General features: G+C 55.9%; 1 protein-coding gene across 4 annotated transcripts in view; it reads right to left on the bottom strand.

Annotated features, from left to right (window-relative positions):
- The window catches only part of CAMKK1 (calcium/calmodulin dependent protein kinase kinase 1), a 27639-nt gene continuing 8590 nt past the window's right edge, over window positions 1-19049 (bottom strand). For 3 of the 4 annotated variants that reach the window (XM_046675459.1, XM_046675456.1, XM_046675458.1), the window contains exons 3-16: window positions 18981-19028; window positions 18487-18540; window positions 18026-18077; window positions 17648-17781; window positions 17142-17178; window positions 16306-16327; window positions 15005-15093; window positions 11611-11810; window positions 9449-9502; window positions 8663-8736; window positions 6811-6898; window positions 6457-6585; window positions 4383-4486; window positions 1-2047 (exon numbers count right to left, since the gene is read on the bottom strand). In XM_046675459.1, the coding sequence (XP_046531415.1) occupies window positions 1945-2047; window positions 4383-4486; window positions 6457-6585; window positions 6811-6898; window positions 8663-8736; window positions 9449-9502; window positions 11611-11810; window positions 15005-15093; window positions 16306-16327; window positions 17142-17178; window positions 17648-17781; window positions 18026-18077; window positions 18487-18540; window positions 18981-19028 (1188 nt within the window). In that variant the 3' untranslated portion in view covers window positions 1-1944. The remainder of the gene's footprint in view (window positions 2048-4382; window positions 4487-6456; window positions 6586-6810; window positions 6899-8662; window positions 8737-9448; window positions 9503-11610; window positions 11811-15004; window positions 15094-16305; window positions 16328-17141; window positions 17179-17647; window positions 17782-18025; window positions 18078-18486; window positions 18541-18980; window positions 19029-19049) is intronic. The other variant, XM_046675457.1, reaches the window with a different exon arrangement.

Here is a 19049-nt window from a genome sequence, read left to right as displayed (position 1 = left end):
TTTTTTTAACTCAAGAAAGGGCTTTTATTGTTTTTAACTCACTTCCTGGGAAGTTAATTTTTAAAACACTCTTATGGAGTTTCTTCATCACTTGTGCTACATACAAAAACAACGATGCTAACTAAAACCCTCAGCAACCGAGTGAGCACCCCATCCCGGCTCTAGCACAGGCAATGGAGCCGGGCCCACCTTTGAGCTCTGCCAGGGCAGGTCTAGCCAAGGGAGTCCCCTGAAACCCCCACCCTCCAGGCCCAGTGCAGAGAAGCTCAAGAACAACATGCAGATCTGTGATTGGCCTCCCATGAACTCTATAAAAGTGTTCTTAAAAAGAGTCCCGAATTATTTGTTAAGCCCTGGGTTACAGTGCCTCAGTGCAGAGGAGCCAGGGAGAAGTGTGGACCCATTGACAACGGGCCGTATTCTGCTCATAGCCTTAAGTAGACATAGAAACTATATTACAGATGCATGTGCCAGTGCAAGACATGCGAGTGTGCTGTGTGCAGCAGATGGGCACGCACATGCGTGTGCGCGGAGGCGCGACGTACACCCACAGGCACAGAGATGCGCGGGACGAGGGCACTCCTCCAGCCCAGCCTCCCTTTCCTTCTCAACACAAGTTCTCTTGCAATATGAAACCCACGCGGGGGACTGAAATCCCTTGTTTGGCCCATGTTTTCAGGGGAGGTATCTGAGTCCTGATTTATTCTCCTTTGGGGTCAATCTCTTGAGTATTTGGTCAGTAAACGCCAAGCCAGCCAGCCAGGCACTGGTCCCAGAGTGAAGGTGATGTCTGCTCCAGCACGGCTGGGTCGACACGCGTGCTCCAGCACTCCTGCTCTGAGCAGGCCAAATGGCAACTGTCCTGGGGGGCGGTGGGAGGCCCACGTCCCCAGGGCCCACACCCCACCAGGGTCCCGCTTCTGGCGCTGCCTCCAACCTGGGCAGTCAGTCTTCACCGTAGGAATGTGAAGGCCATTTCTGGGGCCGTTTTGGTAGGCCAGTGTAGGATTGGAGATTAGATTCCAGTTACTTCCACATCTGCAAGGCCACAGCCCTGTGAGGCCTGGGCCCTCCGTCAGTGTCAGCCCCTGGTGTCTCTTCTGCAGCCAAGGCTGTGGGGAGCCATGAAGGGAGGTGGGCAGGGAGGTGTGGTGCTCCTGGTTCAAGCCTCTGCTCAGAGCTTCAGTTCAGCCCACTCTCTGGACAGTGCCGAGTATGAAACACAATCCAGGGAGGTCAGTCCGGGCCTCCTGGCAGCCAGATAATGGTGGGGTGTGGTGGAACCACCCAAAGCTGTAGGAGAGCTGGGTACATGTTCCCAAGCAGGGCTTTGCACCCACCCCCTCAAATTAAAAACAAAAGTAAAAGACAACAAAGAAGGAATCTGAATTCTCCAATACTGGCCCCCGCCCCAGTGAGGCCCAGGAACACCCATCGAGGGCTCAGAGACTCCATATCAGCATTCTCGGCAGACCAGAGCTCTGACAGCACCCCCTGAGCTGGGCAGGGTCCACCCCTCCATGTGCGTGTGGCAGCTGAGCCTGGCCCCCAGCAGGAGGCCTCTGCATTGATGGGAAGCCAGCCTCCACCTGCCGTCTTGGTTTCCTGCCTCCTGCCCCTGGGCCTTGCCAACCAGCCAGCTGGGGTTTCTAAGGCACCACGGGCACCTAACTTTCCCCCAGGATGGGTCCCGCCAGGCAGAGCCAGGCTGTGGAGACAGGCCTGTGGGAGCCCTGCCCTTCAAACCCCAGACGACACACATTCCAATCCTGTCCCTGGACACGCGCACGGAGGTCATGCTGCACGACAAGGGGAGGGGGGCCGGGAGAGGGGCCACGGTCCCCAGCCCCCTGCCCGCGGGGGCAGCCATCGGCATGAGGGCAGCGGGCCTTTGGAGGCGCGGGATGAGCGTGCTGCTGGGCGGCCCTGGGCGCATGCGGGGGCTCAGGACGCAGCCTCGTCTTCTTGGACGCCGGGGAGCTCTGGGCTCTTGCCCCCTTCGCCACACCCGTCTTTCCTGTTCAGGGGACACCAGGGGCAGAGGGACCTCGGGAGTCAGAACATGCACTCAGCAGGACACCCTCACACACACTCACATCTGTATCCACAATCTCTCAAGTCCCCCCTCCCCCCAGCACCCCTCAGTCCCACCCCCCTGCGTCGTGGCCCCTTGCTGGTCTCCCCACCCCTGGTCTCAGACCACAACCCTCCATGGCTCCCTACTGCCCGGAGATGAAGTCTAGACTTCCCTGCCTGGCTTCTGGAGCCTCTCACGATCTGACCCAGCTGACCTCCCCGCATCCTCAAGCACCAGCCAGGTCACAGGCCTGCCCTGTTGGTGTAGATAGCCCCACAGTCCCTGGTAAAGGGGCTTTGCTTTGGCATTTTCTGCCTTATTCACAGGACAGAGTCTACCTATCAGTCTTGGGATTCTGTCACATATTCAATCGATCCCTGTATCTGATTCTTCCCCTAAGACCTTTCTTTATAAAATGAACAATGAATGGGTTTTGATATCTTAAAAAAGGATCAATCCCATTTGATGCTATTGTAGAGTTTCAACAATTATCCCAAAGCATGAAAGTCTTTCAAGGACACATGTTGGGCTTCTACGTAAAACCTGCATTTCAAAATTCAACTTGGGTCCCAGAATTATAGAATTTTATAGCTGGAAAGTATGAAGCTCAATCCTCTCACAGTCCAGACGAGGAAACTGGCTTATCTCCCTATTAACATGTCCATAGAAGGACAATGACTGCTTTGCTCAGCTGTATTCTTGGCGCCCAGCCCCATGCCAGGCGTGGACCGGGTGCCGGAGGGATCTTGAGCCTGTGGCTGGCCTGTCCCACCAGTAGGGGGTGCTGAGTCACAGGCGCTGAGCTAGAGTGACACCAAGTCCAGGTTTGCTGGTCAGGGTCCTGGTTACGCCTGTTGTCCCGGCATAACTAGTACCAGCTTCCTCTTTCACTCTCAGAAGTGGCTCTGTGTGGATGCTAAATATGAGCCCCCCCACACTGAGCCCAATCCCAGCCTCGAGGCCTACAGACCTAGAGGAGCCCAGGGAAGACCCTCCCCCAGCCCTGGCCACCCCCCTTGAGAGACAGGGAACTAACACTGTCAAGGCCTCTCCCGGGCCCCACCCCTGACGCCCCATTGGCCAGGAAGTTTGTCACGAGGGGGCAAGAGGTTGGTATATGGGCTTCCTTGAGTACAAGCCACCTCTGGCAGGGAACAGACACCAGCTTGTCCACTGGGATGGGCCCCAACACTTCCGAAGGGCTGGCTCACAAGAGGGCGGCCTCACACAAAACCAGCCCCTGGGCCCCTGGACGGCACAAGAGAAACTACCCCTTCCTGAGAGGCCGAGGTACCTCTGGGAGGCCCGCCGTCTCCCCACGCCAGGCTGGGGGGCACAGCTCCCCTACACAGTGGTCTGGGGGGCCTGCCTTCTCCACACAGCAGGCTGGGGGGCCCGGCTCCCCTACCCAGCGGGCTAGGGGGTCTGCCTTCTCCACACAGTGGGCTGGGGGGCCCGCCATCTCCACACAGTGGGCTGGGGGGCACGCCGCCCCCACCCAGCGGGCTGGGGGGCCTGCCTTCACCACACAGTGGGCTGGGGGGCACGGCTCCCCCACCCAGCGGGCTGGGGGGCACGCCGCCCCCACCCAGCAGGCTGGGGGGGCCCACCTTCTCCACACAGTGGGCTGGGGGGCACGGCTACCCCATGCGCAGCTCCCTGCACAGGCCAGAGTGGGGCCACTGCCGTCCCACTTTCTGGTCCAGGACCCCCTCTCTGCAGGTCTGTGCACAAACTTCAGCAGGCCTTGTTGGCATCCCAAACTGAGTTTTATTTTAGTGGAAGAAGGTGAAAGAGCTAGGGAGGAGGCTGACGGAGGTTTGGGGAAATACTTTTCCGACCTCTCCTAGGAAGTGGTGAATGCATGTGCCTGGTGCACAGTGGGGAACCCTCAGCAAAAGGAGGTTCCTCTTCTGGGCCCCGTCAGCCAGCCTGTCCATGCTGACTTGCTGGACAAGCATTTACAAAGTGCTGACTGCGCACACAGCTTCAGCAATGGCTGAGGTAGCATGGGCCACTCAGGAAAGCAGCTGACACTCCGGGAAGAGTCAGCAGAAGTGCCCCTCCCTCCACAGACAAGCCAGCCTTCTACAAGGAGCAGACATGAGGCCTGTCTGCACACCTCTACCCGGCTGCCGTGGGCTGAGAACAGAGGTGCCAACGGGGTCCTACTCTGAGACCCAGCCAAGCCCCCAGGCTCCAGGCTCAGCCTGCACAGCCCGATGGCAGTAAGAATGAGGAGGGTGCCACAGTCCCCACCCCACCCCAGGGAGCACCCTGCAGGCCTCAGCCCACCAGTACTTACGACAGTAAGCTTCCGGGAGCAGACATAGATCGCTCTTCCCTCCGCGCCGGGGGCTCAAACGGGTTCCCAAAGGAACGCTTTCTCAGCATGGACTTGACCAGGATCTGGGGAGGACATGTCAGCATGAGGAACCAAGTCCCCAGGCTCCCAGCCTCCACTCTGACTCCCTGATGGGGGAGCTGCGGAGTGGGCCCTGCTGGGGCTACCCTCAATAGGCAGAGAAAGGAAGAACATTCCCAGCAGAAGAAACGGCAAGAGCACAGAGGGGTGATGGCTGAGGGTGAATTCTGGGGATGCGGAGGAGCCCAGGGCAACTGGTGCCTGGGGGGCAGAGGCCAGGTGCAGAGCAGGAAGGGTCTGGAACGCCAGGCTGAAAGGGGCGCATTATTCTGAGGGCATGGGGAGTGCAATGAGGAAACGCCTTCTAGCTACAGGGGACAGGATGGAGCAGAGGAGGAGAGGCTGCTGCAGCCTGGCTCTCTGACCCTGTCCCTCCTCCGGCAACAGGGACAGTCCCATGCCCCTGCCCACATACACACAAATTCACCAACCCCACATGCACAGCAGCAGAGGTGCATTCACTTGTTCATTCATTCATTCATCCACTCATTCAATCAACAACTATTTACTGGGCGCCCATGATATGCCAGACACTATTCTAGGCACAGGGGCCACGCTGAGGCCAAAGTTCTTGCCTCCTAGAGCTTCTATTCTGGTTGGGGGGACAGGCAATAGATAAGACAAGTCAGTAAAATATATAAACTGTTAGTTAATGGTAAAGGCTGAGCAGAAAGACAAAATAAGAAAGGGGGATAAGATATGACAAAGGGGAGTCGGAACTGTGGGTAAGAGGCCAGGAAGGCTCGCTTCTCCCTGAGAAGGTGACTTTGGAGTAAAGACCTCAGGGAATGAGGGAGAGAACCCTGAAGTCTGGGTGGGAGCATCCCAGGCAGAGGGAAGAGAAGTTCAAAGGCGCTGAGGCAGCAGGTTACACAGCATGTGGTTGGAGCCGAGCAAATGAAATGAGGGGAGGACACCAGGACAGTGTGTGTGTTGGGGGAGGGAGAGGGGGTCGTGCAGGCTGTGCAGAGCCTTGCAGGGCAGTCAGGGCTGTGGCTCTTGCTCTGGGTGACACGGGAGGCTGAGTGAGCAGGTCCAAACTGAGAAGTGACATGATCCAGTCACCAGAACCACGCTGGCTGCTGAGTTAAGCATTAACTGTATGGGGGTGAGGGTGGAGGCAGGGGACTACTTGGGAGGCTATTCCAGTGGTTTAGGAGAGACAACGGTAGCTAAGACCTGGGAAGTGGCAGTAGGGACTCTGTTGGAGCTGGCAGGTCCTGGGGACCCCAAGGAGCCCCAGAGCTCTACAGAGCATAGGAACGGGCAGGCCTTTAGCCGGCTGGCCCTGGCTGGGCCTGGACCAGTAGGAAGGGATGAAGTGCTCGGTCCAGCTCTCTCTCCTGCCCTTGTGCCTACCCTGACTCACAGTGATACCTCAGTGCAGGGCAGGCCATGGCTCTCAGTGTCCTAAAAAGCCCCAAATGGCCAGCAGGGGCTACATTAACAACTCCCAACTGTTAACATGGAACACGTCCAGAAGAAGATGAGAAAAATGAAAGTGTGTGAGGAGAATGGAGAGAGCATACAGGTAGAGTCCAACTAATGTAGGGGGCTCTGGGGCCCCTTTTCCAATTCAAAGGCTTCCTCGGCCTTTCCACTCGCATCCTTGGCACCTAGTACAGTGCATGGAAGACAGCAGAAGTTCAACAAATGCTAGGAAGGCAGGAAACGCTTCCTCCAGCCACGGTGAATGTTGACACTCCGTGAGGGCATATGTATTTATACATCACTCACTCTCCTCACCAAACCTCCTGGTCCCCCCACCACGAGGCTGAATAAAGCGACGTCCTTCCTCATGGGCCTCCAGCAGAACAGTGGCCCCCCTAACCCAGCACTGGGGCTGGCAAACCAGGTGGCCCTGTCCCCCCACTGGGGCCCAGCACAGAGCAAATCTCAGGCAATGGCCAGGCCCTCCCAGGACCAGGGAGCCTTCTGCCCCTCACCCTCTTACCACCGTGGTCCAGCTGGGGATGAGCTTGACCGAGTTCTTCACCTCCTCCTCGGTCACCTCCACCATGCTGCAGTGCTCCTCCTCGGAGGGAAGGGGCTCCTCCCCATTTTTGGTCACCCAGGGGTGCAACTGTGGAGTCGGGAGGGCGGGGAGGAGTCAGGGCCACAGGCAGAGACACCCAGTCAGCAAGGGGCATGGACACTCCACCAGCAGTCCCCTTGAGGGGTCCAAAGCCACAAATCCCAAACCCAAACCCAATAAACATATGTTCCAGTGTAGGGCTCTCTAGAAGGGGAAGCAGGCCTATGTGCTGTGGCCCAGCCCAGCCCAGCCCAAGACCTCTGGTTCCCCAACCTTGATGTCTGGCACCCCAATTCTTGTTCCAGGATTCTTGTCTAGCATCTTCAGGATTAAGTCCTTGAGCTCCTCGCTCACCTTTGGCCTAAAGAGGGGGAAGGAAGGAGATGAAAGAGAGACAGTTGATGATCCTGTCCTGCCCAGCTCTCCATCCACACCCTGTTCCTGGGGCTCCCCAATTAGCGCAGACCAGGGCAGAGATACACCTGACCCTCATTTCACAGAGAGCGGGAGGGACACCCCAAGGTCTCATGGCCGAAGGAGAGTTTCAGAACAAGTATAGAGATATCTTTCTTTCCTGAGCAGGAAGTAAAGTGGTCTCCCTCAGGGGGCAGAGGCCACAAACACAAACAGAGTTCCCTGGGTGCTGGACAACACCTGGCTGGCAGCGATGGTGGGGATAATGCGAGAAGAGTCATCTAATGGGACACCAGGGGCCTTTACTCCCACTCACCATCTGGTCCTCTCCTCCACCTGGGAGGTGGCCAGGAAAGATTCTCATTGACAGGGGGTGAACCAAGGCCTGAGGTTAGTGAGTTGGCACACTGCTATCCAGAAGAGTGAGGGTCAGGATGAGAGACTCCGGTGGATGGGGGGGCAGGACTCTCAGCCCCTCATCAGCCTGGACTGTCTCTGCCCGAACGCCAGGCTTCTTTGCTATGTACATCCTTGGGGACCCCATTCCTCCAAGCCTGGGGAGAAGGAACCCCATTCTTGGGACTGTTGACCTTGGCTGCCTCTGCTGTCCTAGATATACTTAATCCCTTTTAATTTAAAACTCCCGGGCTGGAGAAGGACTTCTCTGGCAGGCGATACAGCAGGAGGAAAGGCAAGGAGACAGGCAATTAGGAGAGGGATGGAATCCAGTTGGCTAGCACTGTGGGGGAGGGGCCGACATGGTGGCAGATCCCAGGGGTCCTTGAATGCCAGGGCCAGGACGTGGCCTCTTCCTGTGGGCTTTGAGAGCCTTGGAAAAACGTGAAGCGGGAGATATGGTGAGACGTGCTGAGCTTTAGTGGGGTCAGCCCGGTCTGATTGTGGTGGCTGAACTGGAGGGAGGCTGGCAGCAGGCAGGCCAGAGAGGAGGCGGCTGGAGAAGGCTGAGGCCTGGACTAGGCAGGGGCGCAGGTGGCAACAGAGCCAAGAGATATGTAAGAGGTGAACTCAACAGAGCTTGGCGACCAGACAGGAAGTGGGCGCCAGGGAGCAGGAGTCATTGAGGATAAATACCGGGATGGTTTCTGACCTGCCCCGGACATTTGAGCAGATGGCAAAAGGGCCCTGAAAAATGAGAAGCCAGGGGGCTCAGGCTGGCTGGTAGCCTACATCGCAAGCAGAACAATGGATGAGCAGGGAGGCCTCTCCAAACAGTCCCTCTGGGTTCAGAGACCTCAGTCACAGAGGAAGGGGCCGGGAGGACGGAGTGGCTTCAAATCCCAGACCCACTGATAACTCTTCTCCGGAGCCTCTACTTTTCCATCTGTGAAATAGGGGTGCACACTGGCATCTTGAAGCCCTCCCATCCCAAGTGAGGAAGGTGGAGGTTCCTCATGAGTCGAGGGTCTGCATGGGGTTGACGCCACTGACCCCACAGAGGCCTTGAGTGAAGGAGCAGTGTGAATGTGTGACCTGGCCTCAGAGTCCCCATCTGTGTAGTGACATCCTATCCAGATTTCTGAGACCCTGTGCACAGTCCCACCCCTCCGTCTGCTCAGGGCCCTCCCAGGGAACAGCACCCACTCCAGATCTGCAGGCCGGGGCGGGGCCCTGAAAGGGCCAAACCTCTGATGCTAAAACTCAGACACATCTCCCTGGGGGGGGGATGGGAGCCCCCTGACAGACGACTCACTCCTCGGGAAACACCACGGCCTCATTCTTGATCTTCCTGTGCAGGGCCAGGATGTAATCATCGATGAACGGGCACTGTGGGGGAAGCAGACAAAGGATGCAGGCCGGGGGCCTTGGCTCACGCTGGGGGACCAGCCCTATCTCTCCAGGGGGCTGGGGTGGGGGCAGCTCTGGGCTCCCCATTAGAGGGGAGGGACCTCATCCAACCTGTTTGGGGCCTGGCACACAGTAGGTGCTCAACAAACACAGACTGAAGGAATGAGTGACTGAGGGAACTGTGAGGCTGGGTGTACTGGCCAGCGTCATGGCAATGCCTTCAGTCCCAGGGCCTGGAGTTCGGGAGCACATTCACTGAGACACCAGCCTGCCCCTCAGCACAGTCACTAGAGTGGGAGCACCTGCACACAGGGATCTGGGCCACATCAGTGTTGGGTGCCCCAAGGCCCAGCGTGACCTGGAGCAGGAGTCAAGGACAATTTGTTGACTGACTGACTGACTGACTGACTGAATGTGTGAACGAATGGCATCAAGGGATAGAAGGAGCACTCTGGCTAGAGAGGTGGCAACACCACCAGCGACACCCCCCCTGGGATGTCTGATGTCCTGGGACTGCTTCACATGAATCCCCTCCTAAGGGGACAAGAGAAAAACAGGAAAAGCCTCTTTTCCCTCAGTCTCCTCTGAGCCAGGTGGGCTCTTTCACAAGTCACTTTAATAAGGACACAAGAGAGGGGCCTACACCTGTCATTCATCCTGGCTCCACTCTGCCAGCCCACCTAGCACTCACCTTCCCATAGACAAAGCAGTACAGCGTGACCCCAGTGGCCCACACATCCAGGGCCTAGAAAGAAACAGCCCACATTAGTCCCCCAAAAGAAACCCATACCTCCTGCCCACCCAGCTGCAGTGGGCTATGGGAGAGGCCATGCAGGGAACCTCCTTCCTCAGTCATGTATTCACTCAACACACACTGCCAGCCACTTGCTCCATGCTGGACCCTGTGCTGAGCACTGAACAGGGCTCCTGCCCTCCAGGGATTCCAAGTCTCCTTGGAATAGGCCCAAACCAGACTGAGTTTCCAACTCAACAGGTACAAAACCTCCTGCATCTACAGGGTCACATTTACTGTACCCATGACAGATGCAGCCCAGCAATGATGATATGCATTGAACTTAGACGCACTAAACCAGCTCTGGCTTCGAGAGGTCATCTCTTGTCCTAATAAGCCACTGGAGAAGCCACCATCCACCTTCTTTCTGAAACCAGAACGAGGCCTAGCCCTCAGGGCACCTCCACGACCCCTCACACTCCCCACACCCTGGGTTCTAACCTGTGCTCTCTCTACCTTCCCCCTTCTGGAACCCCACCTCCTGGCCTGGTATCTGCTTTCTCTCTATGTGAGTGATTCTCAAATCTCTATCCACGTATTCCTGCCACAGCCGCCTCCTCTGAATCCAATCAGGGAGCACCAAACGCAAGCTGACATCACTCCACAAAATAACAGGCCTGTTCTCTTCAAAAAGGTCAAGGGTGGAAAAGACAAAGAAAGGCCGAGGAACCCTTCCAGATTAGAGGATCCCAAAGAGACATGACAGGTGAATGGAGTGACTGACCCCGGATTGGATCCTGGACCAGAAAAAGAAAAGGCATTAAAAGGCAGTATCAGGACAACTGATGAAATCTGAATAGGGTCGACCAATAGGCTTTTATCAACGATGAATTTCCTAGTTTTGATTGTTGTACTGAGGTTACGTAAGAGAACGTCCTTGTTCTTAAAAAATATCCACCTTCGGGCCGGCCCAGTGACTGAGTGGTTGAGTTCACGCGCTCTGCTTCGGTGGCCCAGGATTTCACCAGTTCAGATCCTGGGCGCAGACATGGCACCACTCATTAGGCCATGCTGAGGTGGCATCCCACATGCCACAACTAGAAGGACCCACAACTAAAAAAATATACCACTATGTACTGCGGGGCTTTGGGAAGAAAAAGGAAAAAAAATTATCTGCCAAAGTATTTAGTGATAAAGGAGGATACTGTCTCCAACTTAACTCTCAAATGGTTCAGAAAAATGTAACATGCACACACAATAAATATAGCGAGAGACGATGAAAAGATAAATGGGACAAAATGTCAATAACTGGTGAATCAGGGTAAAAAGATATGAGAGATTTTTGTATTATTCTTGCGATTGTTTCCGTAAGTTTGGAATTATATCAAAATTAAAAATTTTAAAAAAAACCTCTACCTACATTCCTGACCTCTCTAGAGCTCCACACCCACACACATGTCCAAATGCCTCTCGACCATCGTCTCCCTGGCAGGGGCAGGGTGGGGCAGCCAGCGCTCCACAGGCGAGAAGAGGCGTGTGCCCACACACAGAACTGCTCAGAAAGCTCTGCCCACTCCCTCTGTCACTTAGGAGAAAGCCCAAACTTCCAGATCCTGTAAACTCTGCCCAAACACCATCGTGCCTCCTACCCTGTGCCCCTCAGTTCTCTTGCATATTCTCTGGGCTCCACCTCCTGCTTGAATTCTCCCCATTCTTCAAGGCCTAGTTCACACCCTGGCGTGTCCAAGAAATATGAAGGGAGCTTCTGACTTTCCCCCAAACACGAGCTCTCCTGCCCCTTTCACCATCTCCAGAAGGGCCGGGAGCGGGGCTGTCTGGGCCGTCTGTTCCACCGCCCAGCCCAGAGCTCAGCACAGAGCAGCAAGCACAAAACATTTGCAGAGAAGACTTGGGGCTGTTTTGCTGGAAAACCAGAGGAGGCCAAAGTTGGGGAGTTTGTTGGACTCCAGGATGAGGCAAATACGAAGGAGGGGACCATGCTCAGCATTCACTCCCAAGACACAAGGACCCTGGCACCCTCAGGTTGGAAACAAGGCCCCATTGCAAGCTATTCCGCCCCTCCACGGGCACCCTAACCCGGCCCAGGCCCTGGGAGCCACCTTCCCGCTGAAGCTCTGGCCGGAATCAGAAATGGCCTCGGGGGCCATGAACGCTGGGGTCCCAGCCGTGCTGGACAGCCGAGCGTCGTTCCCCTCAAACTGGTTGCTGACGCCGAAGTCGGCAATCTTCACATGCCCATCGTCCCCCAGGAGCAGGTTGGACGGCTTGATGTCCCTGTGGATGATCTTCTGGTAGTGCACTGCAGAGAGAGGCAGCTCGAGCGCTGGCCCGGGGGACCGCCACCCAGTACCCCACCTGCCCTAGCCTGGCCACGGAAGCCCATCTCAAACTCCAGGAGAGAGGGAGCTGGGATAGCCCAGCGCCTGCACACACTCATCTCATGAGGACCTCAGGAGAGAACTTGAGGGCCCTCAGCTCCACTATGCAGTGAAGACCCTGAGGCCAACCCGGGCTGTGAGCAGCAGAGCCAGGACTAAACTCTTAGGAATCTTTGGACTCCAAGTCCAGTGCTCTCTCCATGGCAATCAAGGCACCTGATGCTGAGGGAGGAGGTCAGAGGAAATTGGGGAAAGGGGATTCTCCATAGCCCGTCTCTGGCCCTCCCATGTAGGTGCTGTGTGCAGACCCAAAGCCCATCAAAACCTTTCCCCAGCTCCATTCCCCACCCAGCCTGTCAGAGATGTCCCTGCTCCTTGGACTGAGGGTAGGATTGTGGGGTATCCTGCAGAGATACTGCCTCAGCCCTAGGGTCTCTAGGCTGATGGGGTTTCAGAGAGGAGGGCACCTCAGGCCATAGGACTGCTGGGATGAACACGGCTAGTGTAAGGGTCGGCTCTCTCTGCTAGGCTGGGAGCTCACCCTGCTTCCTGGGTCCAGCACTGCCAGGAAGAGAGGGGCAGCTCAGGCTGAGATGGCCAGAGACGTCCCAGCCAAGAGAAGGCACTGACCCCGTCCCCCAGCCATCCACTTACAGATTCCCCTCTCAGCAAATACCTTTCCCTGGACCAACAGACCCCAGGATGTTGAAGAGGAGGGAAGACGGGAAGGGAAGGAGCAGAGGGGAGAGGAGAGGAAGGCTGAGGCAAAGGGAGTGAGTCTCATATAATAATAATGACAAAACCCATGGCCCTGTAGTGACTGCCTCCTGGCACATTGGAGCGCAGAGGCTCAGGGGGCTGTGTATTTGACCATGGAAAGTGGGTTCAAATTCTTATCTCAAACCCTGGCCTCTCCCTTGAACTCCCAGCTCTTTATCCATATGAATATCCAGCAGATATCTCAACGTATTTCTCAATATTTGTCAATAATGTGTCTAATTCAGAACTTGATTTCTCTGTCTGCAACCTCCTACCCCCAACCACCAAACAAACAAAGCAAAATAGAAAACCCCTGCTCCTCCTCTAGGCTGCCCCATCAGGTTATCGGCAGATTTTACCAGCTGCTCAGGCCAAAAACCTCGGGCCCACCCTCGACTCCTCTCTCTCTCAGATCCCACATCCAATTCACTGGCCAGTCCTATGGGCTCGACCTCCAAGATACAATCCAGATCCGAGTAATTCTCACACCTGCATTGCTGCACTTGACTCATCTGTAAGAAGCAGGCCTGGGCTGCCCGACCACACAGCCTCCCCCGGGCAGCCTCACCCTCCCTTCTCAGGACCAGAATCCCAAGGCAGGTCTTCAGCGGCCAGTGCCTCCATTCACCTGCCTGTCCAGCCCGTGGTGCTGACCAGTCCACTCCAGGAAGGCCTGCACCATGATTAGCTGGGTCTTGACAAGGCCTGACCCAAGAGCCAGCTGGGGTTAGCTTGTTTTGGGGGGGGATGGAGGATGGGAGACAATAGGCCCTCAGCTGAGAAGGGCCCAGGAGAGGAATGGGGTGGAGGCCAAGCTGGACAGGGTTGTGCCTCCCACTGTCCATATCCAGGGTGAAATGCGCCCTTCCCATACCTGAAGGCCCTTGCTAGGGACTCTCTGCAAAGTCCTCCCCTCTCTGTGCCTCAGTTTTCCCATATATACAAAGACAGCATTAATCTGAGGGCATTGGAGTGGCTCAAACAAGATAAAGATAGTCCTGTTCCTGTCACCACAGGGTCCTCACCCTGTTCCCCAGGGAGAGAATATGCCCCTGATAAACCAAGCTAAGACTTTAGAGAGATGGACAGCACCCCTGCTCCCAAACCAGGCCAGAACCCCAGGTGTCTGGGGGCCCTCCTCTCCCAATGATCCGTTAGTCACCCAGTGCTGGCCACCCCACCTCCTTCTTGTCTCCTCGCCACTGCCACTGCCCTAATCCAGGGCTCACCATCTGTCACTTGGGCTGTAGAAACAGCCTCCTCCCTAACCAGCTGGCCGTCTCACCCCCTCCGATCCAGCCACCACACAGCTGCCAGACAGAGCTTTCTAAGACACAAATCCCGTCACACCCCTCCCCTGCTCAAAGCCCTCCGGGGTTCACCATACCAACAGGATGAAGTCAGGAAAGTCCCCTGTGGAGGCATTCGCAGCCCTCATGGTGTAGCCTGAACAGTTTCCAGCATCATCTTTCACTATTCTCCACCCCCACCAGATTCAATCAGATCGAACCTCTCCCCATTCTCAAATAGTACACGCCCACTCCGCTCTGGCCTCTGCTACGTAGTTCTCTCTGCCTACTCTACCCTCTCCTACCCATGCCTCAAACCTGGCCAATGAACCCCTCCTCATCCTTCAGGACCCTGGTCACAAGTGGCCTCCTCCAGGAAGCCTCCCTTGACCCCTCTGCACTCTGACAGCCCCTGTGCCTCCCCAGCCTCGGCAGGCACTGCACTATATTATCTTCCTGCTCAGGTTCCTGTCTCTCCTACCAGGCTGGGAGATCCTTGAGGTCACTTCTGGGTCTTTGCCATTTACATGCCCCCAGCCAGCACTTAGTCAGTACTCACAAATGAACAAATGAATGAATAAATGAATTCCAGAGAAAGAAGCTAAGCTAACATCCTCCCTCCTGAGCTCTCATCACCTTAGGGTCCCTCACAGTAAACCCACTCTGCCACCACCCACAAGCCCCACGCCAGGGACAGACTCTTCCTCGAGCTGCTGAACAAAAATCTCTTGCTTCCCACATCTCTTGAGGCCCTGTGGAGAGGCCAAGCGTGGCGAAGAACTCAGCAGAGGAGAGAGATAGACAGCACCCAAGGCGCAGACCAACATGGTGGTGACCAGGCACTGCGAATGCCCAGGAATGCCCAGTGAAGTCTGCTGCCACCCTCAACCCAGGTAGGTCAGGAGGTTGGCCCCGCCCACAGGTCCAAGCTCCAGCCCCCAGTGAAGCTGATTGGCAGATCCTCACTGACTGACAGGCATTGCTCACAGCCGGCTTAGCCTGCGCTCCGCCCCCTCCTGCATCCCTCGGCTGTCCCCAGCCCCAGGGGCAGGTAGGCCCTCACTCACAGTACTCAAGGCCCAGGATGATGTCCCGCAGGTAGAGGCGGGCTTGCTCCTCAGGCAAGGGCTTGTCACAGGGCACCTCCATGACTGGCCTATGGGGAGCGAGGGAGGAGGGGTGTTTAGCCAGAATCAGGTGTAAAGGCAGATGGCTGGTGACAGGGAACAGGGGCTGGGCCCTACAGACCCCCCCAGGACCTCTCGGGAGCCCTCTATGCTCAGACGGGTCCCTAGAACCCAAGATATTAGCTTCTCCCATATAACGAAAATTTTAAAACACACAGAGACGCAAATATCCCTTTTCAATTATTCTAATTTCAAATAAGCTTTATCTTAATTTCTTGACTTGGTATTCCTTCTTCTAAGCACTTAATTCTCTATAATCAAACAGTTGCAAAGATGCCATTTAGAGCAATGTTTTTCAAACTGTAGGTCCACACCCAGTAGACAATCGTGGCTACTGCTTTTTTTCCTAATAAGTAGACTCTATGAGAGTAGACATATGAGACATACACTGCTTTGTAAAACTTTGGTTTCAATTACAGATATGCATGGCAATTAAAACTTATATTTCTTACTTTGAATGAAGATCAAAAACATCTGAAAGCCTCTGAGTCTTAAAACGACACCACTCCCTGCCCCCTCCCCAAATTGGTCTTTCGGAAGCACCCCCAGGCAGAGAGACAAGCCACAGCCTGGATTCAAGGCCTCGGCAGTTAGGGCCTCCAGTCAGCCCAGCCCCATGCTCATACTCCTTGTACACTGCTCTGCAAACACCCTGAGAAGGTCAAACAAGGCAGACTTGAGTTAGAACCGTAGGTTACATCAGTGACTCACTGTGTGACCTTGGGCAAGCCACTTACCCTCTCTGAACCTCAGCTTCCCCTTTTGTAAATGGGAGCGAATGGAGTCCCAACCACCCAACTCACAAACTTGTAAAGCTGAAAGAACTCTTTGTGATTTGAATACAGGTAAGAGTCGAGTCCCATTTCTACGCTTTTGCTTGAGAAATATTCCTTTCTTCTTCCTCTCCTCCAACAAAATCTTCTTTCCATTCTTCAGGGCCTGGCTCAAAACTACCCCTTCTTCCAGAGGCTTCCCTGACTATTCCAACCTCACCGACCCCACTGGCCTTCAGAGAATCATCCTCCTGGTCTCTCATTTTCCCCACCCAAGACCAGAGCTCCCCAAGGGGAGGGCCTGGCCTCTGCTTTCTCCTGGAGTAGCTGACCCTAAGACAAGGGACACAGGAGGGAAAGGAAGGCCTGGATTAGACTTGACCTGCCTGATCAGGACGGGGAACTCACCCCTTTCTCAGGAGGTCAAACACTGCAAGAAAAGAAAAGAGAAGTAGGTGAGGTGCAGCCTGGCTGGCACAGCAGCCGATGCCCAGGTCCCTCCCGGTCCTGGAGGGCAGGTGAGCAGCTGGCATCCCAGGACAGGGGTCCCAGGGAATCAGAGGAAGTCAATGCATGAGGGTGGGTCTACTATGGACCTGCCTCATCTGATTCTCAGGTGCCAGGTGAGGAGCATCAGCACGGACCCCTTTTACAGGGGGGAAACTGAGGCTCAGAGAAGGGGAAGAAATTTTCCTAAAGGTCATAGCAGATAGACAGGTAGGAGAGGGAGTGGAGACTGAATTCCCAAGCCAGAGTCCCTCCTGCCCCAGTTCTGGAGGGCCTCCAAGCCCAGCCCTGAGTCAGGTACCAACGACTTAAATAATAACAACAACATTACTATCACTGACGATAATAGCTAATGTGTCTTGCATATAACTCATATCAACCCCATGAGGTAGACACCATTATTATCCCCATTTTACAGGTGAGGAAACTGAGGCACAGAGCTGTCAGATAGGCTCTGGGAACCCACATGCCATCGCCTGCTTCCTGCATCTATCTGATCCCCTGGCTCTCCAACCAGTGGGGTAGGAGCTTGGGAATATTTGTTGAGACTACCTGGATGTTCTGAGCCTGGTTCAGCAGGGCTGGGCAGGGGACCCAGGGCTTGAGAACGTGTGCTTTCTCTCTGCCCTGAGGAGCTCAGTGTGTTCACATGGCTCACCTGAAGGTCACATGTGTCCCCAGGGAGCTCTTGGACCCACCCCAGGTAAGCTACTTTGAAAATGAGCTGGGTCACTCACCCAAATAGAGATTGTCCTCAGCTGGGTCATCCAGGACCTGGTCAGAAGGAGCAGACATGAGGCTGTGGCTTGGGGAGGCCTGGGATGGGGGTCCCAGGCCTCCTTGTCCTCACCAGCCCCAGGATCCCCAGTGTGCTCTGCAGCCACCCTGGACAATGGAGCAGGAACTGTGCAGGCACCAGACAGATGAGGCCTCAGAAATCACTGACCCCCAAGCCTGGCCCACCACAGGGCATCCAGCCCTTCTCCCCTCCTGCCATAATGGGGGGCTCATTTCTTGCCTCTGGGGCAGCCCCTCATGCTCAGTAAAACCTTGAGGACACCCAAGACCAGCCTGAACTAACCCCTGAAGCTTCCCTGTAGCCCCCACCCCAAGTCTGGCCCTGCCCTCCGAGGCCTCAGCCACATCTCCCTGGGCAGGATCCCTGGGTCTGTGCTGAGTGCCCCCAGGACCAGAGGCTGCGCCACAGGACTCGGGCATGGATCCCCACCCGCTCACCACCTACCTCAATCAACTTGACCACATTCACATGGTCCAGCTTCTTCAGGATGGCAATCTCCTGGTATACCCGCTCCAGGGGCAGCAGCTGCTTGGCTGGTCCTCCCTGGGTAGCCTGGGACCCTCTCGGGGGAGGGCGACCTATGACCAAGAAGGGGAGTCAGGCCCCTGTTGCAGGAGGCTGGGCCTCATCATGGTCCTGCAACCAGCCTCAAGCAAGAATCTTGCAAGACTATGGCCTTGTCCCCAATACACCAAGCATATTCCCACCACCAGGCCTTTGCTCATGCTGTCCCCCCTCTATCCCCTGTACCCCCTACCCAGGTCTCCTCCTCCTCTGCCCCCAGGCTAGGAGTCCCAATCACAGGACCTGACAGATACATACGTGGAAAGCCATACTGCTTCAGTAACTTCTTCTTGGAAAGAACTTTCATTGCCTGAGGAAGGAGGACAGAAATGTCACTCATGTGCAGCCACCAGGCGCTAGAAAAGGCTGTTTACATGTGGACTGAGGTCCAGAAGGGTACAGTGGGCATCGGCCACTGGCACTGAGAGTATGGCCTGGGTGTGGTTAAGCTGGGTTAGGAGGAGGCCATAGCTGAGTCTAGACCTTACCCCTATTCTCCCAACAAGCCTTTCTGGAGCTCTCCCCTCAGAGGCATCCACCCTCTGCTTGCCTATTCCCAGGGTCAAGAAGCTCACTCCCTTTGCATACCCCTAGGGACAGGGAGCTCACTCCCTTCAGAGGCAACATTGTCCTCTGACTTCCCAGCACAGCTTCTGCCCCAACTCCCAGGCTGCCAGGGCCCAGCTGGGGCAATGCCTCCCTCCTATCCCCAGACTCACATAGTGCCTGTCTTCACTTTCATTGTAGGCCAGCCGCACCACGCCATAGGCACCCTGCAAATAGGCATGCATCAGCCCCACCCGGACAGCCCACTCCCCCAGGACTAGCTCAGGAAAAGGGGAGCCTGAACAGCTCCAGCCCCCTCCTCCTGCATCCCATCTCCATCCCCACCATCAATAGGGAGGGGACTCCTGTGCCCTGGTAAGAGCCCCTGCCTGGCTCAACGCAGCTCCATGCCTCCCCCAGTCCCTCCATGTCTTCCATCAAAAACGGGGGAGTCAGGAATCAGGAGTCATCTCCCATCCCCAGCCCCCCACCCCAGGGATTTCCTACAGAGACAAAACTTTCCTCACTTCCAGGCCTGGGCCTTCCTGGCTCTGCCTCACATTCCCAGAGGAGAAGAAGGGATTATGGCAAGCAGAGGATCCTAACAGGCCACCTCCGCAAAGCCCCAAGAGGAGTTCCCACTGCTCCTGGCCTGCCCCGGGCCTACCTTGCCAATCTCACTCTGCAGCTTGTACTGGTTGAGCTGCACACAGTCCTGGGGGGGGGGGGGGGGGGG

Source organism: Equus quagga, chromosome 11 (assembly GCF_021613505.1).
Source record: "Equus quagga isolate Etosha38 chromosome 11, UCLA_HA_Equagga_1.0, whole genome shotgun sequence".
NCBI classification, from domain to species: domain Eukaryota; kingdom Metazoa; phylum Chordata; class Mammalia; order Perissodactyla; family Equidae; genus Equus; species Equus quagga.
The sequence above is the reverse complement of the archived record's forward strand: the minus strand, read 5'-3'. Positions and strand labels throughout refer to the sequence as shown.